Below are 26,833 nucleotides of genomic sequence, written 5' to 3'. Positions count from 1 at the left end.
ATTTTTTTCTAAAAATAAACTCTTGTAGAAAAAAAAAATAAAAGAAATAAAGTTTGAATAGAAAAATGACAAGCAAAAGAATGGTATTTTATTATTTCAAAATTCAAATAGTGATTAGAATGAATTATTTTGAATTAATTAGGTTGATGATTAAATTTAAGTATTATTTATGGAATCAAAATCAATGAAATCCAGTTGTTCTCTTCTGGCTATTATATTATAATCAACTTTATGAGTTTCTGGTCAAATGCATTTCTTTTTATTTATTATATGTTTGACCAAACTAACTAAACCATTATTGTAAGTACAGTAGTAGCTAACAAATTAACAACTATCTTCATTCATTTAATATGTTATTTTCTGTCTTGTTTTCATACGTTAAATTAATTAATAATTGGAAACTTAAGATAGAGTAGCAATAAAATTGTGGTCAATTATTGAAAGGTAGAATTAGAATTTTTAATTTAACTTAGGTTACTCCTAATTAAATAGTTGTTTCTCCTGAAATGAAATTGTTTTGTCAGATTTTATTTAGATTTCATATATTTTTTATAAAACTGTGTGATTTGGTATAATAAATATGAAAAAGATTTTTATTTGTCGTCTTATTTTTAAAAGTTTGAAAAAAGTTGAGTTTCTCTCTAGGATGATATAAATAAAATAAATCAATATCGAGAATAAATTTTAAATTAAAAAATATTACAAATATTCTGTAAAATCTTATGTTAGAGTGATTTTGTTTTAAAGTCTCAAATTGATAATATTGAGAGACAAAAAAAAAATACTAGTAATAATATACAATACAAATTATGTAGAAAAATATTTTTTTTTATTAAACTTTTATTTTTAAAGAGAGAAGAAATTGCATTTTGTTAGTAGGTTGCTCGATATGTGTAAGGAGAAAGAATTTTGAGCACGCCAGCAAAATAGAAATACATGGTTAAAAGTCGGAGATAAAAACACCAAATTTTTCCATGAGATCTCTAACGCACAAGTAATGAATAATGTGATCAATTTGATCTCGATCGAAGGGAAGTTCATGATAGTGAATCAGAATCTCTACGAGTATTATTAAATTTTATAAGAATTTGTTTAAGGAGTCATTTAAGGTCAGACCTAAATTGAATGATATTATTTTTTTATTCCATTAGTTAAGCGCAAAAATATATGTTGGAGGCTCGATTTTTGTTGGAAGTGGTTGAGAAGGCCATTAAAGGATGTGGAAGTGATAAAGCGTCGGGATGCGACGAGTTTGTTTTGACTGTTTATAAAAAGGCGTGACCTTTTCTTAAAATGAGAATTATGGGTTTCTACTTTGATATGTCTTATTCGCAAAACTCTAGAGACTATTGATGTGAAGAACTTTAGGCCTATTAGTCTCGTTTCATCTTTCTATAATATTGTCACAAAATGTTTTGCCCACAGATTGAAAAATGTATTAGAGACAGACATATCTAGTAATTAAATAACGTTCATCAAAGGTCGTCAAATATATAATGTTGTATTAATAACAAATGACTGCATTGACTCAGCAAATTCAAGAGATGACAAATGTGCTTTTGTCAAGTTAGACATTGAAAAAGCATACAATCACATCAATTGAAAGTTTTTGTTTGATGTAATAAGCAAAATGAGAATGGGTGCGAAATGGATTGGGTGGATTAGATTTTGTATTTCGACGACTAAGTTTTTTGTCATTGTTATTGGTAGTTCTTAGGGATTTTTCGAGAGTTTCTGAGGGATTAGTAAGGGTTGATCTACTCTCTCCTTTCTTGTTCGTGATTGTTATGGAAACTCTCTAAACGTTCGTATAAAACTTGGGATTCATCCGTGGAGTGAGTTGTGGGTCATGAATATATTCTTTTTCTATATCATATTTGTTTTTCGCTGATGACATGCTTTGCATGGTTAAAGTTACCTACATGAATTTTAAACACCTTCGGGATATTATATGGGTATTCGGTGCATGTTTTGGTCTTCGAGTGAATCTTATTAAGTAAGACAACTTTTTCTAAGATCTTATTTCGAATAGAAGAAGGATGTTGCTGGCAAATGTGTTGGGATTCAGAATTGGTGTTCTTCCATCAACATACATTGATACGCCATTGAATGCTAAATTACGATCCAATGATTTTTGGGACTCAAATATCACTAAATGGAATGTAAATTGTCTATATGAAAACGTAAAATAATATCGAGAGGGGGTAGTTAATCCTCATTAAGAGTGTATTGTCATATATGCCCACATATATGATGTCTTTATTCATTCTTTCCAAAAGTGTGGCAGTGAAAATGGAGAGAATAATGTGTAAATTTCTATAAGGATTCTCTATCTCATTATTTTGTCATTTAGTTAGTTGGGATCAAGGAGGTTTGAATATTTGAGATCTTATTTTCTTTAATAAGGTTTTTCTTTCAAAATAGTGTTGTAGATTTGCAATGGAACTAAATAGTCTTTGGGTATCGATGATAAAATTTAAGTATGATTACGACTATTATGTTTGGTTTACAAAAATGTCTAATTATCCACCAAAGTGTAATATTTGTAGGGAATTTATTCTACGTGAAAAAATTTCATGAGCAATCTAGGTTCATTGTAGGGGATGGTTCTTTGATTATTTTTGAGACGAAAGTTGGTGTAGTGTTAAAAGTCTAGCTACGGCATATCATAAACTTGCTTCATTTGCTATATGTAGATTTTTCACAATTAAGGACATGTTTGATACTCGAACTAGTGGTTTTGTTGGCCGAATTAGATATAAAAAGAGATTAAACATTATAGAGAATTTATCTCATAATAGAATTTTACTTTTAGTATGACATAAACAAGTGTCCCCATCTGAACAAAACATTATGAGTTGGCAAAACATTGATAGTTTTTATGTGGGGCATTGCTACAAGTTGTTCGCTAAGATAAGTTCATATATTTTGTTGGGAGAAACTTTGGGAGTTAAAGATTATATCCAAGATCTCATTCTTAGGATGAAGTGTTATTCACGGTGGAATTTTTATGGGTGATATATGCATGAAAAATGTTGTATTATGGTTAGTCGTTGTCGTATGTGTTATGAAAAAATTGAATCAACAACTCACTTACTTTTGCATTGTCGAGGGGTGACTAGTCTCTGGAGTCCTTTGTGGAGTATCATTGGAATTTATTGAGTGATACCCGAGTCATTGGGTAGTTGTTGAGAAATTTGGACTAATGTAGCTAATATGGCTGACCTACATAATTGAGTTACCATTCCAATTATTTTTTGATGGACTATCTAGTTTGAGAGAAATTGTCGAACTTTCACTAATCGGTCACCCAATGCGTATCATTTATAATGTTATTATTATGATGTTTTTTTAGATTCATTTCGGAAATTCGATAGAGTCCGTCGGAGAGTTAATCGTTCTTCTCGAGAACTTACGAGTTCGATAACCTATTGAGTAATTTTTTATTTGTTAGTTTTAGTTTTTTATTTTTTTAATAATTTTCTCTTCATTTAATATTTTTTTTGTTGTGTTCAAACGATTTTCATCATTTTTAATATATATTAATTTAAAAAAAATGTTGCATTAATAAAATATAGTGTTTTAATTGATTTGATCAAGTGTAAAATAGTGTTTTTTTATTAGGTCTTCTATGTTTTGCCTTATTTTACATGTTGGATGTTTAATTGTGTGTTTTTTTAAAATTAATTATCAATCATTCAAATAAAAAAGTTACATACAAATTTTAGTTTTTACAAAATAACATTTATAAAAATAAAATAACTAAATAAAAATTTAGATATTAAATAATATTATAAATTTGCAATAAATAAAATTATAATAAAGAAGATCCATCAATCTTATAAATTTTAAGGATGACTCTAAGGATAAGTAATAAAGTAGAAAAAGTCGAAAAATCAATTAAATAGTTTCGAAAGTATTTTCACAAAAATTTCTGAATGGTAATAAATATTATCTTTGACCGAGGGTTGGTAAATAATATCGAAAAATATTCTACCAAGTGATAATAAATAATCTATATATATGGTAAAAAAATATGAAACTAATAAAAATAATGGGAATATAAAAGTTGGAGGACCTCCAACTAAAATATATGTTTATTGAATTTTTATTGGAAAAATAAAAAATAATTTTAGATTTGATAATTTCATGGAAATAGACTTAAGAAATGATTTTTAAGACAATCGGAGTGTATGAGTAGCAAACAATTCACTAACCGATAATAAATAATATTATTTGAATTATAAAAATTTGAAATAAAAAACAAGATATCGCATTAAAATATAACACAAACTCAAATTTAATTGATTATATAATCAAATTTAATTGATTACAGAATCTTAATAAAAATAAACATTTCAACTACTTTGAAGTTTTGTTTAGAGTGAGAAATCTTCTTCTTTATTATCTTCTTTATATTAAAATATATATAGTCTAGGTTATATTTGTGTGAGGAAATACTTATCTTTTTATTTTATTTGTACAGTTCTAATTTTTTTGAATTGTTATTTTTTATTTATAGTTTTCTAAGGTATTTAACTGTTCTTTAATTTTTTGGTATTTTGTTTTAGAATTTTATTGATTTTATTTATTTATTTATTTTTGTGAGAGGAAATGTATTTATATAAGATAAAATTTGAATTTTGAATATATGTAAATCCACGCCATATATGTGACCCTAAGCACTGTCTTATTGTAACTGGTTTGCAATTATATATATCACCTAGTAGAATATTTTAAATATATATTTAATTAATTGCATTTACATAAATATAAATATATATGATCATGTTTGAAAATACGAGTTAGAGTTAAATGAACAAATATTATTAAATTTGTTAACGAAAAATTATTTATTGAAATCAACGTAAAAATTAATAATTTTAAATAAATTAAAAAAATATCCGACCAAACCCAAATCCAAACTTTTTTTTTTTTAAATGAATACTTAAGATGGTCCTAAAAATAATAATTTACTTGTGAATGTTTTTGACAAAAGTTTATTTATTGTGTAAGATGATTAAAAGTATATTAATATATATAAAAATATTTTAAATAAATAAATAATAGTTTAATTGATATAAATATATAATTGATAAGCAAATAAGTTGAGTTGTCTGACATGACATAAGATTATAAGATTAGTAATATGGAATGAGTCAAACATATTGTATTTTGATCAAATGTAATATAAAAACAACACTTTGTAAAACATAAAGTATATTTTTGAAAATTGTCTTACTAATATCCATAAATTAATCAGCAAACTCACCACCTAGATCTTAGCTTAATGCAAAAAATTAAAATGTTTAATTACAAAGATAAGTTTAACAATTTGAGACATTGCCAATATGTAAAACGAAAGAAATGATAGACAATTAAACTTTCATCCCCGAATCAGACGATGTATCTGGTCGACCAACAACATTGTATATCTCGTAAACACTAGCTTTTCGGTTCTCCTCCCTATCTCGTCGACTGCATTAACAAAATATTATAAAACTATAAACTAAAAGAGTTATAAATGAGAATCGAATAACTTAAATACAAAAATGTACAAATTCACACCTGAATTGCACTTTATTGAGATCTAGGGCTCCATCAGTGTTAGTCTTGAGGATTATATACACACCAGAAGGTTCATATTTTTCAATCCAATCTACCTTGTTCATTTCATTCCCATTATTATTATTATTATTATTATTATTATCTCCACCTGTTGTAACTGGTTTCATGCTTGAACAACCAATCATCATCTGTCCACTCCAGAAATGAAATTAATTCTATATATATTCATTCAAAATCCATTGAAATATTCTCAAAATTTCCAAAAACCAACCTGAGCAGTAAGAGACTTAATCATCATTTCATCTTCAACAGATAATTTGGTTCGAGATGACCCTTTTTCTATCTTCCTTTGCTTTTCAACCTTCACTTCCTGTAAGTACTCACAACATACATGACTCATTATCATCAATATGATCAATATGATCAAGAAAAGATAGTAAAATCCATGATATATACTTCTTGTTCTTCATGGTTTGTTTCCTTGACATTAGAAATATGATTTGATGAGGGGACTAGCAATGGAACTGAATCAGGGTGAATTGGTTTATGGGTCAGGTTGTGACAGTGAAGGTACTTGACAAGAACACCCATCCAATTCTTTTTTTCCATGCTCTGCCTTCTTCTTCTTCTACTTCTTCTTGCTGTTCTTCTACTACTGTACTTTACAAATCTTACATCTATAATTCTATATATAAATTGAAATTCTAATTAAAGTTTGTAATCCAATATTCACATTCACGTTTGTGGTAAGGACATGCTTTATAAAAAGAGAAAAATAATTAGTCAAAATGAGGTAAGAGATTAAACCCTTTCACCATTAAAAGCATTCTCTGCAATTCAATTTCAATGGCCTTTGTGCTACCTCACTAGGACTAAACCATGAAAAAGTAAAAGTAAAAGTACAAGTAAAGGTTAGAGCTTCTGTTTTATTTTGGGATTTTTATCAAAAACTCAATCATCTTATCATATATATTTTTTTTTTGTAACTATTATTAACTTAATTTACAAACTAAAATATTTTTATTTTACTTTTATAAAATTAAAATTTTAAATATAAAAAATATCATAATAATTCAATACAATAAAAATTCAAATAATCTATTTTTTTCATTAAATAATTTTTTTAACCATTCATAACCAACATCAAACAAGCACTTCTTCTTTAAACAAAAAGGAAAAGAGGGGACATTTTTTTTTCTTTGAACATACTAGTGTTGGATTTGAAAAAAATTGTGATAAAATTAAAGAAATAAAAGATGAAAAATTATGTATTTTATTGAAATTAAACTAAATTGAAAAAAAATATAGAATAATTTCACCTGATTTTATTAAAAAAGAAAACAATTTGGTGGGCTTCGAGCCTGTAGATCAGACTGTAATACTTGAGCTCTCAATTTTTGAACCGAAGCAATAAGTCTAAAAACGAAGAAATCATGTTAAAAGTTATATATTTTTGAATTTTGGTTAAAAATAGATCAAACGGTTTAACCGATTAATAAATAAATCAAAATTTGGTCGAGCTGAATTGTCTTAAATAGACTCGGCTCTTAAATAGACTCACGTGGTCTCTTCTTTTATAAGCGGTAAATAAATTTGTAGTTTAACTTTATTGTTTTTTTATGTTGATGTTATGTTAGTTTGAAATGAAGAGATGTGATATTAATCAATCGGGTCAAGTGAATTAAAAAAAATAGAACTAGTTTTAGGTTAATGATTTTAACCCGAATTATTAAATAAGTTAGTTTTAAATTAATATCATTCAACCGATTGACCTACTAACCCAAGACATCATGAACTGACCTAAATTAAATACCGATAATTTATCGACTTATTTCATATAGAGAGAAAACGTTTGTCTTTATTTCCTTACTACGCCGGCTTCTTTAATTTTGCCTCTTTAAACATATTTTAATGGATTTACAAAATTTCCACCTGTTTAATTGATCATCAAATATGTTTGTAATCAGGAACGGAGTAAAAAAATATATACTTTCAAACAATTTTATGTATCCTAATTTTTTAAAGTCTTGTATGGTGATTAGTATTTTTTTTTTTAAATATATTAAATAATTGTTAAACATATAAAAATATGTTAAAGTTGTAAACAAAATATTAAACATCACAAAATAAATATGCTAAAAGCAAAAATTGTTCAAACTTAAACGGATTAAAATTATAGATCAAATAAAAAAACAGATAAATAATATATAAATTGAACCTCTACATTGTATTTCAATATTATATTATAAAATTTGTATCTATATATCCTTATTCCTTAATACACAACTTTGAATAATACCAAGCAATTAGCAATATATATTTATAAAGTCATTTATAAATATAATTAAATATAAATAACATAAATAGCCTCACATTATTTCATTCAAACTATTTTCAATTATATCATTTAATTTATTAACAAAAATATTAAAATACTTTTTTAATTATTTTATTATTATATACATACTTTAACTCTTTTAACCAAAAAAATAAAAAAAAATAAATAAAATACATCCTATCAACATTTTAAAAGAATCCCTATCCTAACAAAGCTCTATATGTTAAAATGTAACTTAATAATTATAATTCAAAATATTTTATATTAATTCATTTATTATATTTACATAAATTTCAGTATTTTGTTTGCGGTCAGGAAATTCAAAATATCCACAAGACCTTTTGATGATCATCATTTGTTGCTAATAGTAAAGCTGATAATTGTGTTTCCAAATTAACAAAAGAATCAGAAACAGTTAACAGGAATCGAATCTCAACAGAGAGAGAGATGAGGATTAGAAGAAAGATCTAGAGGCATCAGAGTATTTTGAAAGGTGAAAGAGAGGACACGATTATCAGAAAGGAATGAAGGAGAAGTTCAATTACCAGATCATCCAGCAAAGAATCAAAAGCAACAGGAAAATCTCTATTTGCAGAATGTGTTCAATCAAGCTGCAGATCCTACTCTTCCGATTTTTCACTCTCTCTCTCATTAGAGCTCTTCTAAGCAAATACGTTTCTCGTATCCACTTCGCTTCTTTCTCTAGAACCTTCATTTCGTCAATTAGCATGATTCAGCCACTAAGTATTACGAAATGCAATCAAATTCACTCCAGTAAACGATCATGCATCTATAGATCTAACTATCTATCTATGATATACGTATATCATGTTCGTGATCGTCTACGAGATTCCAGAAACAAGAAGGTGATGAGATTTGGACACATTGAGAGAAGAAAGCAGATGTGCGATCAACAGTACACTTATGCATCTATCTATAGATCGATCCATCTATCTATCAATCTTCATATACGTATATCATGCGTTCGTCTACGAGATTCCAGAAACAAGAAGAAATACCTCAGATTGAAGACGATGAGATTTGGACATACTGAGAGAATAAAGCAGATGTGCGGCTTTCACACAACGAATCGACGTTTCCAGTTTCATTGCTCCGTCTTTCCGATCTCTCTCCATCACTTGATCCATTCGCACTCTCTCTTTCTCTCTATGATTTGAAAACCTGCATTCGTCTCTTTCCCGCGTTAGGATTTGAAAACCGCACTCTCCCTCCACCTTTAAATATGAACTCGCGTAGGCTCATATAATTTTATCTTATTAAAAGTATACTGAATTATTATATTATATTATAATAATTCACTTTTTATTTAAATAAACTATAATAACTTATAACAAAGAAAGGATAAAAAGTAAAGCATTGAACAATTTTCCTAGTTTAATCGTAGACTGGTACTGTTGTTATATATATATATATATACACTAAAAAGATAGTTAAGTTTAACCATGTCAAGAGGAATGAAGAGACACAATCAAAAACAAAATAAATTTTAAATATGTAAATGAAACGAAGATTAAAAAAAACAAAAGTAAAAAACTAGAGACTTTCACTTATCAATTTTGGTTTCTGGTTAATAACCTACTACCCAAAACCTCTTGTGGAAGAGGGGGACAAACCTCCCTCGGATCTACGAGCCACCTGCCCCGAAATCGATGATCTATCTGACCCACGAACGTTGTATCTCTCGTAAACCCTTTCTCGATTCTCTGACCACCATGTCTCCGCTTGGTTCTCCCCAAACCTTCTTCGGCTGCATTAGTTAACAAACCAGAATTGGATTAATGATAATAACATGGAAATTACGATAATTGTTTAAAAATATGTTTTAACAACACACCTGAATCGCACTCGTTTAAGATCTCGGGTTCCATCACCCAGAGCCATAAGGGTTATATATACACCAGGTTCATATTGCTCAATCCAATCTGCCTCCACTTGATTCCCATTATTATTATTATTATTATTATTTCCAACAGGTGACAGCGGCGGTGGTGGTGGTGCGGCTGCAGTAGTAATAGTAGTAATAACTGATGTCACTCTATTATCGCGATCAGTAGATTCATTCGGGACAGTAGCTTCTACACCTTCACCACTTCCGTTTGGAAATCTGACATCTGAACTCTCAGTTGGATGATCTCTCGCCAATTCTCGGGGAGTAAAGGGATTGTTTGTAGAATCAAAACCTAGCCCCAAATTTCCATCGACGTGTAAATGAAGGCCATTTGTCTCCAAACCGTTTGGTAGTGGTAGCCTCTCAGCCAAATCTTTGAGCTATACACAAACAGACAGACTCAAAAGGTATGTTCAAGTGATCAAAATGAAAAATGTCAAACTAACCTGTGCGGTAAGAGACTTAATCACTTCTTTTGCAGCTTTAGATCGACTGGATTCTTCTGTGGCGAACGCTATCGCATCCTGAGCTCTCTTCGTTTGCTTCTGAAGCTCTAGTTCCTGTTGCTCACACCGCTGCCTCAAGCTATCAACCTATACACATCATCCTTGGTTATCACGGAGTACATAAAATTGAAAATACTAAAACAGTGACATTCCATACTTGTGATCTTAACATTTGAACTTCCTGGTTTAAAAGATCATTAGTTTTCTTCAAACTATCTGAAATGCTTTTGGAGAAAGAAAGCCCAGAAGTAGTGGGGACTGGGGTAGCTGATCGAGGAGGACTAGGTCGCCTAGAGTATGGCGAGACAGATCTCGAACTAGCAACGGAACGAGTCGAAATCGGTTTCGGTGGTGCCATCCAACGATCATCTTTTAGTTGAGAGGAACGTCCTATAGAGAAGGCATCGGTGGCTCTCTTCCCTTGCTTAGCCGCTTTATTATCGAGTTGCTTAATCAAATCAACGTTATAACTAACAGAAGATTTGGCGGATCTCATATCACCTTTCTCCAACTTATCCTTGTTTTCACCGGAAAGTCGCGGTGCAGTAGAAGTCCTCCGGTCAGTAGCAGCCGCTTCAGCTACTTTACTCAATTTTGCAAAACAAGAATCACACACTCGGTAGGGTTTATTCGGACTAGGAGCCAACGCTGCTCTCGACGCTTTCCTGGAACTGCAAGAATGACAATGAACTAATCCACAATTGTAACAGTTATGCCTCTTCCGAGTGAATCCGAAAGCCTGCCGACAAGCCGAACACTGAGACTGCTCTGCACCTGACACCCATTTATGAAGACATATAGCCATAGTGTAATGCGAACCGCAAGCAATAAACTTAACATGGCGATCCTTCAAAGCATCAACGAGAAACGGGGTTTTCCTATCGTCAATATCCCCATGACCTAACCGCCCGTTCGTTCCTTTCCCCCACGTATACACTTCATTCCTCGTAGTTAAAACCGCAACATGATAAGCACCGCAAGAAACCTCCTCAACCGATTCGTGAAGAAGTTTATCCTCCACCAAACAAGGAACTTTCCCGTCAGATTGAGGATTCCCGAGCTGCCCGTAAACAGTGCTTCCCATGGTGAAAACATGGCCTGAAGTAGTTAGCCCGACCGTCAAGCTATGCCCGCAAGCGATTTTATGGAAATTGTAATCAATGAGCGCTGGCACACATGTAGGCTTAAGTCGAGGCTCCTTATCTCCTTGTCCGAGTCTGTTTTTATCTCCATCCCCCCACGTAAACAGCTTCCCCGAGGAAACGCTAGCACTCGATTGCGTAACAATAACCTCAACAACCGCAGCAGTGTGCCATACCCCGCAAGCAACCGCAATCGTCCTCAACCCTAATAACGAATCAACCTCTCGAGGATAATAAACGCTTTCCTTATCGCCGTGGCCTAAAACACCGAACGTCCCATCGCCGAACGTGAAAAGCTGACCCATCGACGTTATCAACGCAGTGTGCCATGGCCCACAGGTGACGGTTACCACATGAAGTCCCTCGAGAGGGCCCGAAACTCTCTTGGGTATCCAATGGCTAACGTCGGTTCCATGACCGAGAAGCCCGGTGTTATATGTCCCGTCACCCCATGTATAAAGCTCGCCCGTCATTGTTACAGCGCAAGTATGGAACTCGCCACAAGCAACGTAATCAACCGTGGAGAACGTTAAGGATTCAACCAAACGAGGCTGAACGACATCCTTAACAACACCATGGCCGAGACGACCTCCAGATTCTTCTCCCCATGTGAAAACTTCGCCCTGTTTGGTAACGAGCGAGGCATGCCGGACCCCACAAGCAATATGGTTTACGTCTAGAACTACGCTTGATTCTAGAAGCCTTGGAAGTAGAACGTCTGCTCTTGAGCAAGCGGTTTTATCAGGACCAAGCTGCAGCAAGTTATCGCAAGTGACTTCTCCCCATACGTATACGTCGCCTAAAGCATCACAATCGTCTGGACCAGAGCCATGACTGGATGTGCTTGGTTGACTAGATACACTGACTCGAAAAACATCGGAACCAGAACCTCTCGCTTGCATATTGCCTTGGTCCAAAGAAACATGTGACCTTTCGGAGAAGAGAGAGTCTTCTGGCTGATAATTCTTTGGAGATGAATTGGTGTTTGAACTGATGGAAACCTCTGGAGAGCTAGTATCCCGGTTGATACTAAAAGAACTGTCAGTTGGACTATTTGATGTCAATTCTTTGTTATCCTGAAACCAACAAGCAATGATCAACTTCTACATCAAAGAATGACCACAACAGATGAGTATTGAATAAAGCGCGCAGATTTAGGCCGTGTTTGACAGTGGTTATTTAGATTAATTTCAAATAACCCATTATCCAGTCAACAATCTACTCATTAATCACATCATTCAAATATATATATTTATACCCTTAATAACCTTTTACTCAAATAACCTGATTTTCAATAACCTAAATCAAACAATGTTATTTGGAAACAACCACTTTATTATTCAAATAACCCTAGATCTAACAAGGCCATAACATCTAACGTAAATAATAATAAAAAGGAAAGAAATGAAAATAGTAGTAATTCAGATATTACTTCAGGAGATAAGTCAATCAGCAATGTAAAACTAAGTCCAAACCTATGGAGATTTTTTATTACTATTGAGACAGAAGAAATTAACTCAGTACTTCTATCACCATGAAATTTCTTAAATGGTTATGAACTTAAAAATATGTTAAATCCTATAATAGTTAACTGAAGATTAGGAATTTATTTACTTCAAAATATAGTCCTCCGTCACTCCATCCATCAATTTTTGACCGCCCACCTTGGCCAGCAGATATTAATGCTTTTAAGCCAGCAATCCAAACCTCTGCCTCAACTCTATCCTTGCAAATCTGCAAGAATGAAATGCCATGTGCACACTTTAAACTCTAGTAGAGATGATCCCAGTTATAAGAGAAAATGTCTTATATTCATCACCTACCAAATCAAGGGATCGTTTTCCTTTGTTGTATATGAGAGAAAAGGACAAGTAGTCCTTTTCAGGACGCAAATATCTGCGGAAAACAACCTGGTAGATAAAAGAAATTAGGCGTATGGGAAGAGGATAATATATGAACTAGATATCTTTACTATCAACATTTTGAAATTAAAAAAAAATTAAAGAAAACACCATATATCATACAGTTCTTTGACCAGGAATTATCCTTGCAATCGAAGCTAACTTCAAACTTTTCTCACCACTACCAGAAATCCAAATCAGAGATGATTCGTCCTGCAATTTGATGAATGCAGTCAGTTTTTTCTCTTTTCTTTCTTTTTTCTTTTAGTAAACAATAGTAACACACTTTAAACAAGTTTATTGATTAAAGGACAATGGTATCAAAAAACTAATCTCCCAAGTTCATGGGAGCAGTTCTGACAACCAAATGTTAATAATTCAAAGAAACACTGCCCCGTGACTAGAGGTTACACATTTGTGAACCCTGAGCATTGATGAAATAGAATTATATAACAGATAATTGTGAATACAATACTATGTTAAGTACTAAACTACTAATATAAAAAGAGTTGTGTAATTTTAAAATCTTGACTGTAAATCAAATGTTAACTGTCAGCATTCAGCAACAATGTGATAGATGTTGATTTCTTGGTAGAAGATAGATAGAAGTTGAGATGAGAAATAGAGAGAAATAAGGATGACTTGGGATGAATACAGAGAACTGAAAAGAGAAAAGACTGATTTCTTGAATAATTTTGACCACCTGTTGATGTACATAGTAGCAATATATATAGCTAATATGATCCTAATTGAACTCTAACTAATTTGAGTTTATATCCACTAACCTACCAACTCTAATTAGATAACTAGTATGTTTAGCTATTTGTAATTATCTAACAAAACTAACTATCCAAATCTAAAATCTGATTTACAATGATATGGCCATGTGTCAAACCCTGAATTTATCTTTACCACAATGATTTGGCAACAAATAAGAATAAATGGATCACAAGTGATAATGATTATCAAAATTTTACACAAGAAACAACTCAATTAATTATTAACTAGTGAAGCTGGATGGGAAAATAACACTCTACTTCAACTAAACGACACAAATGATTCATCACTACTCCTTCTAACTACAGAAACATTGGGACTGCATATTCAGCTGAAACACTTATACCAGAAATTATCATATTCATTGCTCGAAAGCATTCTTGAATGTGCTAATACTAATTAGATGGTGGAAGATTATACACTGTCAACATAAATCCTTATCAAATAGCATGCTGAAGGGTACATTAATTAGTCATCTTCTAAACAAATTAGTGTAAACCAGGACAATACTCATTACCAACTCTACTACATTCATAGCAAGCAGTAGGACTCGAGAAAGAATCTTACACTAGAAAGCCTGAATGGACAAAACTTAGGCTTCCCCTTCCGACCATACTTAAGTAACTGAGCTCCCTTCTTCAAAGCAATAATCGCCTGCAAAATGTGGAAGTATAATTACAACCTCAAATGCTGAAAACTGTGTGTAGAAAAGAAAAAGTAAGCCAGCACTTAAGCAGAATCATTGATTGTCATTCATCTAACTAGACAATTTACCTCTGCAAGTGCTTCATAATAGATTCTACTGAAAATTACTCAACGGTCTGGTGCATATCTCATCATATAAAGAAGAGAGAAATGTATTGCACTTGAACAAGGAATTCTATCAAGTAGAGTTTCTTCCCAACATCACATTTTCTAGATCCCTAAACAAAAGGCTTAACCATCCAGCCAGCTCTTATCATACTAAACATCATCATTTTCAACATATAAGATTCAATAATTGAGATATAGAAGATATAAGGAACATAGCATATTATATAATACCTGTTCGATGTCACGGTCGGCATTACCATAGCTAACAAGATCTGCCATTCCATGTGAGAGATTTTCCGTAACACCACCACCCGCTGCGATTGGTCTCAGTTGTTCCGATCATCATCAACGACGACGACGACTATAATTCCGTCCGTACTCCACCATCAACATTCACACCCCTAAACTATTCCTCTTTTTCTCTGGCGACCGACAAATGTCACCAGGAAACCGACCTCCACTGTTTTAAGTCCAAAATTCACAGATCTATGAATCTAATATAAGTTCAATAAATCACTTTGCCGTCCAAATACCTAATATATAGAGAAAACCTGAGTCAACAGCCTAGAAATCACCGGTGAATGATCCGAACTACGGAAAACGTCATCCGAGGCCAACACCGTTAACGGCGAACGGCGAGAGATTGCGTCTAGGAAAGTTCCGGTCCGGTGCCGGAGCTAGCGAGGCGCAGAGAAGATGAGAGAGAGGAGGAGGAGAGAGAGAGAGAGAATCGGATTTAAGTTGCTGGTGGCGTCCGCGTAAAAGTGCAGGGTCAAAGAACAGCAAAAAAGCAAGAAGTCGCCTGAGAAAGAAAAAGAACTGACATGACAATTATAATTACCATTCTCTTTAACTTCAGACAAAAATATATATATTAAAATTAAAGAGAATATTATACCTTATTTAATTATTCATTATTATTTTTATTTATTTATTTAAAAAAAAACATAACATTTAAACTAAAAATATTGTTTTATTTTCAGTATTTTTATAATATATTATAAATCATATATTATTTGATTTTTAAGTTTTTGTTTTAAATTTTTTTACCTAAAACTTAAATATCACTCTATCAATCTAATCACTATTATTATTTATCAAAATACCAAAATTATAATTTATTTTATTATTTAAAATTAAGGTATCTGATTTCTAATAAAAACGTTTTGAAAGAAGGTTGAAGGTAATTTAGTGTTAGTTTTTATAGTCGTAATAGGCATAATGAAATTAAGAACGAAATCAAGACCACGAATCTGACGTGATATCATAAAAAAAAAAAAAAAATTAACATGTTCGGAACATTTTAATAAAATGTATACTGAAAATCAAGTTTAAAAAAATATCTCAAACATCGCGAAGGATCTGTTGTCCCCTTAGATGACTCATAGGCTGATTCTTCATTTAAAATTAGTGTATTTTAAACACTTCTGAAAGGTCCATATACTTTTTTTTTATATACTTTTGAAGGATGGATCAGTTTTGAAACATCATATCCTCCCTCCCAAACATAACAAAAATCTCCTGAACATAACAATTTTTTTGAAAAAAAATAAAATTAAAAAAAAAAAAAATCTCTCTTACACATGTGACAGGGCACGTCGAATTTATAGTCTTACTTTCTAGTTCTTAATATTAAAAAATATATATCATTCAACATAGCGATAGAGAAAATAAATAATATATATTTTTTTCAATAAACACATAATCATTGAAATATTTTTAGAAAATTATAAGACCCAAAGATTCAAAGATCAAATAAACACTTACATATCTTTTGATTTCATTGATATGGATAGGCACAATATATGTAACATTATGAGATATGCATGACCTTAGTGATGGTCATGTCATTTCTTTTTTTAGAAATTTTCTTTAATATGTTTTTTTACTGCATTTCTTATCTGGGACATCTTTAAATATTTTTAAAAAAAAAACTCACACAAAATACAAATATGGACTCTATACAAAATTTTAAAACAAATACAATTTAAAGAGTGGTACAACTTAGGGCTCAATGCTCTCTTCTTATTTGTTATAATCTTCTTCTAAATTATTAGATATTTAAAAAGTTCATTCATATTGAAGAATTACAATAGGAATTCATTTGAATCTTTGATATGTACTATTTAAAATAATTTTATCAATTTAATTGTTTTTTATCTTTATTTGGTTGACTTTTAAAAATTAAAATATTTGAAAACATTTATATTATTAAATTTGTGCATGTATGACATATCTATATATATATTAGTGAAATAAACAATTTTTGTTTAAAAGGAAAAAATAATTGTTTGCTTTCAATCAAATTAGGTTAGTATATCATTTCTAGAGTAAAACAAAATATGAAATGAAATTAAGGTAGACTATCTCACTAACTATAAAATTAAAATAATTATTAAGTGGGTTAGCTTTCTAGCTAACTTTGGAGTTCTGAACAACCTTGTTGGTTACTATTTAAAAATAATATATTGAATAAATGTATGAGTTGTTTTTTGTATGGACATAGTTAATATCGTGCTATAGTAACAATGTAATTATTTTATTCATGTAACTTAAATATCATAATATTTGTAATAGTTTTTATAAGGTAAATGTTCTTAGTAAGAACAAATAAATGGAACCCACAAGTAAATCTTTAATTTTTAATGCTTAGATATAGAATAATGATTTCATTCATGAGTTTATATTAATTAAAATACTTAAAAGCATATTTAGAAACTAAGTATTTTTATTTTTAATATGAAATGAAAATGAATTAGATTATAGTTTAAAATGTTTAATTTAACCATTAAACAATGAAAATAAATTAAGTAAAAATACAAATTACAATATTCATGATATGTTAATCTTATTGAGGAAAAATAGTAATTACTTTCGTTACATCCATATGATAATCTCTCAATTTTGATCAATCTATTTATTAGTTAGTCACATTTTTATACCAAACAATTTTGTTTGTTAGGGCATGTGAGATTCAAAACGTTTACATGTGGTTCAAAATACATCACACATAGTCAATTTAATATCACACATCCTCATTTATTTGTTTCATATTAATAATTGACTAAATATCTTATCAATCATTAACATTTTACTCCAAATACTCTTAGGTTCATCTCAAAATCAGTTTATTTGAATAGGTTTAATTTAATGAATAAACAAGTTTAAATAATAATAATAATAATAATAATAATTAGTATGATCCTTCATGATATACTAACACGTTCTTGTCACTTGAATTATCTTAATGAATTATTCAACTTGTTAGGATATTATGATATAACGTTATAAAATAAATTATTTAAATAAAATTAATTTTTACATAAAATTAAAAAATAATAATAAAAGATTGTTAATTCGTTGAACCGACTTTATCACCATTCACCAAAATATTAGTGTTGTGATGATAAAATCGGTCAAATACGATAATTTGAAAACACGTCAAATCATTTTCATCTAACAAAAAATAATAGAGAAGACATCACCCACTACATCTCTGTAATACCTTAAATATCTCATCACTCCACTCCACGACATTTTGATTCGATTTTTTAAAATAAATTCGACAATAACTAACTATAATACATTTTGTTTTTCACTAGAAATCCTACAAACAATTAAGACTACAACTAAAATAATCATTATTTTTATAATGATAATTGTATATACAATTAACCCATATGGCATGAAATAAGTATGTTGATTTTTTCTAAAATAAAAGTATATATATATATATAAACTGAAATGAAAGAAACAGTACATTATAACAATAAACAAGTGGCAACATGGCATGTTGGAAAATAAGGTTAATTTTGGCCGGCACGTTTGATTGATTTGGACGAGGGACCAGTAACCAAACTAATTGTGATTTTTATTTGTATACTTATATTTTTAAGTATAATTAATGAGACATTTAAAAATAAACAAGTAGTAAAAGTAACAATAAAAATGATAACTTTCATAATATTGAATGATTCCTTCTTTTAGTTTAGATTACACAGAAATAATAGTGTAGAGCTATATCATAATTACACTACCAAACTCTTATAAGAGGCTTTGATGCTGGCGGGCCCGACCTAATAACCCTTTTTTAAAACTATTTTTTCTTAATTTCTAATTATCCCATCATAATTACACTATCAAGCTCCATCACTTCATTTGCCCACTAGGAGAATCATTGAACAGATTTGTCAATTTCTTATATTCATAATTACTGCAATGAAATGATCCTCAAATGGTGAAATTTTGTTTTCCAACATTTTCATGGTACCAGATCATTTTGTTGTGCGATGTGTTTGTGTTTTTGTTTTGATTTATTTATGCTTTTGTATGGTTTCTAAAAATTAAAAGTTACGAGTTTAATTATCACTTAAAGCGTTTTAAATTGAGAGAGAATGTCTTGAGTACTAAGGATAATGATATTTACTTCATTTTCTTCTCTATCAAACTTACGAAAAGTGTGACTTAAATTTTGTTTTTCAACATTTTTATAGTCGATCATCTTGTTGTGCGATGGGTTTGTGTTTTTGTTTTGATTTACTTATGTTTTATATGGTTCCGAAAAATTAAAAATTACGAGTTTAATTTTTAGTTAAAATGTTTTAAGTTGAAAGTGAATGTCATGTGGAATGGGACGATGATATTTACTCCATTTTCTTTCCTATCAAACTTATCAAACTTACTAAAAGTGTGACTTATATAAAGTCTATTGTTTTTATTAATAAAGAATGGGGACCCTCAAAATTAGTATTAGAGTTCATTGTGGACAAACAAACAAAAATTTAAGGACTTACTTTGTACATAAATTAAAAAGAATGAGTAGTGAAAATAATAGGCAACATTATATATAATGTTGTTAGAAATGATTGATGACATGTGTATGATAAGAGTATGTGTACTATTTCATCTTGTTTCAAACTTTATATTTTTATCTTTTATTTTGGTTTGATTACATTGAATTGCCTTGTCAATAAATATATAGAAAAAAGGGAGGAAACCTAAGATATCTTAGGAACACAAGAAGTACCATAAAATGACATTATTATGTCTCATCATCATTGTGTGCACTAAATAAGAAAAAATAGTACCTAAAAGTTTAATTATTTTGGGGCATAAAATATTAATGGCTTTTAGGGGGGCATGTGGGGGTCATGGATCTCTTACCCTTATTTCTTTGTCATTCCACTAAGTTTGTGTTATTAATTGGATCATTGCAATTTTCACCCTAAAAAAGGTCATGGTCCACAATCTCTATTTCATTTATTTATGGGCTTTCATTTCAATACTTTACTCATCCAACTTTGTGTAATGTGTCAAATTTGTATATTATCATACTTATTAATATTTCACTTTTTTTTCGCCTTTCATCTCCTACTTCTATAGCCTTTGCAAGCAATCAAGAATAAAGTAAACCAAAGAAATAGAAGATTTAGACAAAAGACCTACTCAATGAAATTAATCAATGAAAATCTTAGGAGTTGGATTACTTGTGTGTCCATGTGACAAATTCTATTTGAAATGGATGGTGTAGCCTATGCTCGATCTAATATTTTTAATTAATTTAGATGTAGTAATTATATATGTCGAAAATTGTTGTAAGGAATAGTGTCTCGCGAGTTATACGAAAATTTTAAAATTCTCACTCCTAAATTTCTCACCTGTAACGTTACTCTTTAGATTTTTTCTAAGACTAATTATTTAATGTAAGATACTTTATTAATTAAAATAAACATGATTTTTTTTTTCTTTTTTCAAGTCTCAAATGATTACAAATATTAAAGTTTGAGCAAAATGGCATAAATTAGGCCCCAAATAGTAATTAGACTTTTCTTGGACTTAGAAAGTGAATATTTAGTTTGATTATGATGGGCTTTTTCCTTTAGAAGTTGGTAAATAATGTTTCAATTTTAAATATCTTATAAGTTTTTTGGGCCTTAATTTCTACAAAATAACCTAATAAACAACTAGTTCAATAACACTAATTATTTAAACCAGTTGTCATAGTTATTCTTAATTGTAAGTACATTATTTATTTTTCTTTTATTGCTACTAGCCTATTGGGCATTTCATGACTGAATTTCTAAATGAATAACCTAATTGGGCCTTTTGTTAATGATCACAAAAGAAACTTATTGGGCTCATAAATTTTATAAAATTGAGTTTTCAAAATAAAAAGAAAAGGAAAAATAACAAAAACACACATATTTGATCTCTTTACAATACAAGATTTTAAGTTATTAAAGTTTTAAGTAGAAGTATAACGTTAAATTGTATTGATTGTAAAGAATAGTTAAAATGATTTTTTTTTTTTATCTAAGAGACTAAAAATCTGAAAATCTATTTTACAAAAAGGTATTATTTAAAATGGCAGGACATGACTCTCCAAGATTGTTCTAAGGTAAGCAAACTTTCCAAATGGACCCAAGTTTAATTTAATTAATAAAATGACATGTTAGTAATTCACATTCTTATCAACTATTAACCAGTCAAGAGTCAAGCCTTTGTTAACTATCTCACCAAAAGTAAATAGTTCACAGTAAAAAGGTAACATATTTATGTAAATAATGCACTGTTAAAAGGAAAAGTTGTTCATGGACATCCCACCAACTAATGGCCTAGTTTGATTCCAAAATAACATATATTAATAAAAGAAAAAGTAGCTAAAAAAGATTTCAATTTTAAAAAAATGGAAGCATTTAAGGTTAAATCAAATTAAGCACATTGACTATGAACGATATAGTTAGGAAATTTGAGGGAAAGAATAAGCTAGTTTGAGCTCGACTCGATTAAGTATTTAGTAGCTCGACTCGAACGTAACGAGTTTATAAATTTGAGATTGAGACCGACTTAATTACTTAACTAAAAGATTGGCTCGACTCGAAAACTTGACCTAAAATTAAATTTTCAAATATTTGTAAAAAAAATATTTTATTTTAAAATTTAATATTAAAATATATTATTTATTATTAGACTCGAAAAGGTTAAAAAACCATCAAGCAAATATTATATTAGCTCGACTCAAACTTGGTTAAGTAAAATTTAAGTCGAAATTTGACCGAGCGACTCAAGAGCGACTCAAGAGCAACTTGACTCATTTGCAACCCTAAAGATCATTTAGGGCCTTAAAGAGAATGACATTACAAATAAAAAAAAATCTCTCTATTCACATTTTTTTCCTTTTCTTAGCTAACGACGTCATTTCCCTCCCCTAAATCATGTGACGAGAATCATACTAATTTAAAAGAATAAAAATAATAATATTTTTAAAATAGTAAAAAAAAAAAAAGAAGAGAAAATTGAATTTGGCTATTTATGATAAAATTCAGCCTTTTTCTTCCAAAGCGGTTTGCAGTGATTATTATAAGTTGCTATCAACAAAGGACTAGAACTTGCTTTTGTGGACCTACACTCATTTAAATCATCTGTCACAATAATTGTTAAATATTAATGACTTATATCTCAATAATGTTCTAATGTGTTAAGAAATTCAAATCTCATTTCTTATCTTAGTCAATATTAAATAATAATCTTTAAAGAAACCTTGCCTATTAAATACTACTATGTCTTATTTGATTTCAATTATTAGAATAATAATTTTCAAATAATCCATCAATTTTTTTAATATAAAACTAGCTAGATTATGTTCCACCCTCTCTTTTTTTTTTTCTTTTAAATTGTTCAAATGTGTTTTGCAATTAAGTCCAAACAATAAAAAAAATTAAATTTCTCAAATTTAAATTTAAATAATTTCCCATATTATTTGCAGTAATTATTTTGAAAATTGGATGAAAACACTCTGAGATTAAAATTTTCAATTAACAATTAAAAATTGTTATAAACATATTTATATTATTAGAAGTATTTATCACGATAACTTATTAATACAAATTTTAATATTTTAAATAATAACATTAAGTATGAAACTTCTCTACCTTACTTTGACTTTTGACCATAATGCAAAAGCTTTGATAATAATTGTACGCGGGTACATTTTTTTTTCATCAGATAAGATGGTATCATATTTTAAAAGATTTTATTTATTACAACAAGTTATTTATTTGACTAAAAATCAAAACAATCTTATTTGTTAACAAAAAATAATTAAAAGAAATCATATAGATTGATCTTTTATATCAAATAAAAATAAATTTATTTTTATTTTAATAATTTCTAAACGACTGTAATTGTGATAATTAACCGATGATAATCATAAAATACAAAAAAAAATTAAAAAAAAACTAAATGTTTGAGATTATTACAATTTCTCTAACATATTCAAATTAATTCAGATTTTGAAACAATTGTATTACTAAATTAGGCTAATAACTCATTTTGAATTTTATAAACTCAATTCACTTTATATTTACATAACATTAAAATCTAACTAATTTATACATTAGATATATAGTAATTTGTTAAGATTTACAAATTGTAAAAAATTAAGAATTTAACTCAGTTAAATTGAATGTGACTAGTAAGAGTTGTGTCAATCCATACCATAGTTTAATTGACATTTTATCAACCAAAATATGCCAACACATTATTAGTTAAATGCAATGGTAGATATTTTCACATATATATATATATATTTTAATTTATTACTGAGGTTGGAAGTTATGAAATTTCAATTCAAGACGTTTTAAGTGTAAGACCGGCCTTAGGCCTTAGGCCTTAGGCCTTAGGCCTTAGGCCTTAGGATGAGGGGAGGACAATCGCCTAAGAATCTTACAAGGGAAGACAATTATAATTCATCCCGCGATATTCGATCTAAATTGTCCTGTTAAGGGTAGTTTTTTCCGGTTTGTCCGGGATTGGAACGTTATAGTATTTGTGTCCCCGAGTTTACCTCTCGAACACTTATATAATTTTATCAAAAAAAAAAATTTACATTGCCATCCCAGACCCACCTCCTCTGGGGAAATTTGAGGAAATGACCCTCCAGATGGGTCTAATTACGGATGGTGCAGGCCCATAATTTTAATAGCACTGGTGATCCTTTTTTTTAATGACAATTATACCCTTGCGTAACGCAACTCCAGTTGCGGCGGTTTTTTTTGTTTTGCGTCTCGCGGTTGCGTGACGCGATTGCGTAATGCAACGGAGGTTGCGTGACGCAACTTGGGCATTTTCGTCCAAAAAATTTTATAATTAAATTTTTTTGAAAAATAAAAAAATAAAAAATTGCGTCACGCAACTTGAGGATGCGTGACGCAATAGGGACATTGTCGTCAGAAAAATAAAGGAGTCACCCGCGCTATTAAAATTATGAGCCCGCACAATCCATAATTAGGCCCATGTGTAGGTCATCTCCTCAAATTTCCCCCTCCTCTAGGTTAATAAGAAAAATCTGTTTTATACAAGTGTTTGAATTCACAACTTTAATAATTAATATTGTTAAATTATTTTAATCAATTAAATTACACAAAATTATTGTATTATAATATATAAGTAAAAAAAAAGTTCAGAATAATTTTTTTTTTTTTCATTTAGGACCCCAAACTTCAGAATAGCCGTCTCTTAATAAGAATGAAACCTATGACTTACTGACTTACATATATATATATATATATATATTACAACAAATTAGACAAATTATTTTATATAGAAAATGTTTCAAATTTTCCATTCATGTACATTTTAGCATATACATTACAAAAATTTAGACAAATTATACAGAAAATGTTCCAAATTTTCCATTCATAAACTTTTTAACATGTGATATGACTCAATTGAACAAACTTCAATAATAATAACTAATAATTTTTTATTTACTAGGGAATAGTGTTGTATTAAAAACTAATAATTTAATTGGATGTATTAACCTTCCCTGGTAAAAAAATAAATTAACAAAATTATCAGAAAGATAAAAGTCAAATTAAGCCCTCTTCCACACCAGCTCAAATTAAAATTAATGAAAATGATCAATAATTACTTCTCAATTTCCGGACCAAAATATATTAATAATTATAAGCATTCAGATTCGATCCCATCTCTCTATATAAAAATAAATTAAATTAAAAAAATTAGTAATTGAACGGTCAACTTTTTCATACAAAATTTTGTCAAGGGCAAACATGTGTTACTCTCAATTAAATAATAGGATTAGTTAAGATGGGATCCATATTAATAATTAAATAAATAAAATCATCATGAGACATTGTTTTTATAATTAATTAAATAATTGTACAGTCATATTATTATAACATATATATTACTGTCGGTACTAGTACAAAATTGTGGGGATAATCGAAGTTTCTTGTCAAATGACAACAACCATCATGTGTTCTTCATCAATGCATGTTTATGGCCAGCCAATTTTTTATAAAATTATATAATCGATTTAATGATTAAAATGTTTATATGTTATAAACAAAAGTGAAATTTGATGAATTTTTAATATGGAAATCATGAATACAGCTAATAATTAATAGTGATAATGTAAATTTGTATTGTTTAATCCTTAAAATCGTGAAAAATAATATGGGGAAGGGAAAAGACAAACATTTCCTTCCAACATGGTGCATTGGGTGCCTTTAACTTTAATTGTACATGTTCTTTTATATATTTTTCTCTTTTAATAATAATAATAATTATTATTATTATTTGTATTATCTTCACCTACTTCTTGCTCGTGGGGTAGGAAATGCAATGAATTAGGACTTAATTATCATTATTATTTATGTTATATAGTACACACATATAATGAATTTCTTTATTTAGTTTCTCTTGTAATATTAATTAAGCATTTTAATTTGTTACAATTTTCATTATTTAAGTAGATAAGACTTATTAATCCCTTCTTTGGAATATTTTCAGCCTCCTGAAGAGGTATTGGGTTCGAGACCGTCAGACTGCAAGTTTGCGTCTGGTTAAATGGTTAGAAGCTATCGATGTTTTATCGATCTAACTATAATCTTGAGAACATATTTTCCGTTTTGATATTTGATTAGTTTGGATGAAAATAAATTAAAATTTTAATTTACAATGATATCATGGTTGAACTACAACTAATGTCATCAACTTCATGCAATGATTCATAACATTTGTATTGATAGAGATATTTTTGTTCTAATTAGCTAGTTTCCTTTGAGTGTTTCTATTATTTATGTTTATTATTTATTATAACGTAATCTAGACAATACCCTCGTTTAGTCAATTTTTAATGGAATTTTAACGTTTTGTTCTAAGAAAATATGATTTGTTGATGTTTCTTCGGAAGTTTATATTTCTTTAAATACCCACTTAGTTAAATTGAAGTTTTACTTAAAATTTTAGTAGTTAGAACTTAGATGTCTTGATGATGTGGGTAATCTAAACCACATATTTAAGGATGAAAATTCTACTTTGATTTAAACAAAGACTTTCATTTTCCATTCAAACGTGTCATAAATTAACACCATACAAACTGTAAAATTAAAGCTGATAAAGAAAAAAGAAAAAGTTGTTTCAATGAAGAGTAATTAATTGTGCAATATATTTTTTTATATTTTATTTTATTTGAAATTTGAGACATTTAATACTCTCTTTACTTAATTTAATTCATAATATCATCATTTATTTGTTGATCAATGTGGATAACATTTTAGTTGTTTTTTGATGTCTACAATTATATTACTCGATTTTTTAAACATATTTTTTAATTGTTTATTTATGTTTCCTATGCCCCTAAAACCATGCAAAATTTATTAGAAACTTTGTTTTTTCATTTGACAGATAGATGTGAGGAAGGATGATTAAAGTCAAGCCGCCTGGTCCCCCTAACCCTGCCCAAAGATTCAAGCTTAGTTAGGTTTTGAAATGAATTGAGAGATACCATCTTCAATATTAATTTCTATTTTTATTTTTGTTAAGGAATTGAATTTTCATTATTTAACGTTTTT

At 29.3% G+C, this 26,833-nt stretch overlaps 3 protein-coding genes across 5 annotated transcripts; all 3 read right to left on the bottom strand.

Annotated features, from left to right (window-relative positions):
* Window positions 1-5,206: 5,206 nt before the first annotated feature.
* On the bottom strand, window positions 5,207-6,247 carry LOC124944446. The gene is made up of 4 exons (XM_047484699.1): window positions 6,025-6,247; window positions 5,840-5,938; window positions 5,569-5,756; window positions 5,207-5,478 (listed from the first exon to the last, which is right to left on the bottom strand). Exons 1-4 carry the CDS (start codon window positions 6,175-6,177, stop codon window positions 5,379-5,381), a joined length of 540 nt encoding a protein of 179 aa, XP_047340655.1. The 5' UTR covers window positions 6,178-6,247; the 3' UTR covers window positions 5,207-5,378.
* A 1,969-nt stretch (window positions 6,248-8,216) lies between these two features.
* On the bottom strand, window positions 8,217-9,093 carry LOC124910819. Its single transcript, XM_047451505.1, has 2 exons — window positions 8,926-9,093; window positions 8,217-8,615 (listed from the first exon to the last, which is right to left on the bottom strand). Exons 1-2 carry the CDS (start codon window positions 9,052-9,054, stop codon window positions 8,448-8,450), a joined length of 297 nt encoding a protein of 98 aa, XP_047307461.1. The 5' UTR covers window positions 9,055-9,093; the 3' UTR covers window positions 8,217-8,447.
* A 170-nt stretch (window positions 9,094-9,263) lies between these two features.
* LOC124910247 (PH, RCC1 and FYVE domains-containing protein 1-like) lies at window positions 9,264-15,737 on the bottom strand. 3 transcript variants are annotated; one of them, XM_047450869.1, is made up of 10 exons: window positions 15,488-15,737; window positions 15,186-15,414; window positions 14,709-14,795; window positions 13,488-13,577; window positions 13,287-13,373; window positions 13,078-13,197; window positions 10,479-12,539; window positions 10,262-10,408; window positions 9,762-10,195; window positions 9,264-9,674 (listed from the first exon to the last, which is right to left on the bottom strand). In XM_047450869.1, the coding sequence occupies exons 2-10, from the start codon at window positions 15,231-15,233 to the stop codon at window positions 9,506-9,508; spliced, it is 3,243 nt and encodes a 1,080-aa protein (XP_047306825.1). In that variant the 5' UTR covers window positions 15,234-15,414; window positions 15,488-15,737; the 3' UTR covers window positions 9,264-9,505. The 3 variants fall into 3 exon arrangements, with proteins under 3 accessions (XP_047306825.1, XP_047306826.1, XP_047306824.1); XM_047450870.1 differs by having other exon boundaries at window positions 15,506-15,737; XM_047450868.1 differs by having other exon boundaries at window positions 15,186-15,737.
* Between the last annotated feature and the right edge of the window lie 11,096 nt (window positions 15,738-26,833).

Source organism: Impatiens glandulifera, chromosome 7 (assembly GCF_907164915.1).
Source record: "Impatiens glandulifera chromosome 7, dImpGla2.1, whole genome shotgun sequence".
NCBI classification, from domain to species: domain Eukaryota; kingdom Viridiplantae; phylum Streptophyta; class Magnoliopsida; order Ericales; family Balsaminaceae; genus Impatiens; species Impatiens glandulifera.
The sequence above is the reverse complement of the archived record's forward strand: the minus strand, read 5'-3'. Positions and strand labels throughout refer to the sequence as shown.

Bases quoted from the DNA above. Each gene is read 5' to 3' on its own strand.
- LOC124944446 (XM_047484699.1), bottom strand. From the start codon at position 6,177: ATGGAAAAAAAGAATTGGATGGGTGTTCTTGTCAAGTACCTTCACTGT. The intron at 5,939-6,024 runs GTATATATCATG...GAGTACTTACAG, and splicing joins CAAACCATGAAGAACAAGAA to GAAGTGAAGGTTGAAAAGCA. The intron at 5,757-5,839 runs GTTGGTTTTTGG...TGGAGTGGACAG, and splicing joins TTAAGTCTCTTACTGCTCAG to ATGATGATTGGTTGTTCAAG.
- LOC124910819 (XM_047451505.1), bottom strand. From the start codon at position 9,054: ATGGATCAAGTGATGGAGAGAGATCGGAAAGACGGAGCAATGAAACTG. The intron at 8,616-8,925 runs GTATTTCTTCTT...GACGAAATGAAG, and splicing joins CTCATCGTCTTCAATCTGAG to GTTCTAGAGAAAGAAGCGAA.
- LOC124910247 (XM_047450868.1), bottom strand. From the start codon at position 15,233: ATGGCAGATCTTGTTAGCTATGGTAATGCCGACCGTGACATCGAACAG. The intron at 10,409-10,478 runs GTATGGAATGTC...TGATGTGTATAG, and splicing joins TTCAAATGTTAAGATCACAA to GTTGATAGCTTGAGGCAGCG. The intron at 9,675-9,761 runs GTGTGTTGTTAA...TAACTAATGCAG, and splicing joins CTTAAACGAGTGCGATTCAG to CCGAAGAAGGTTTGGGGAGA.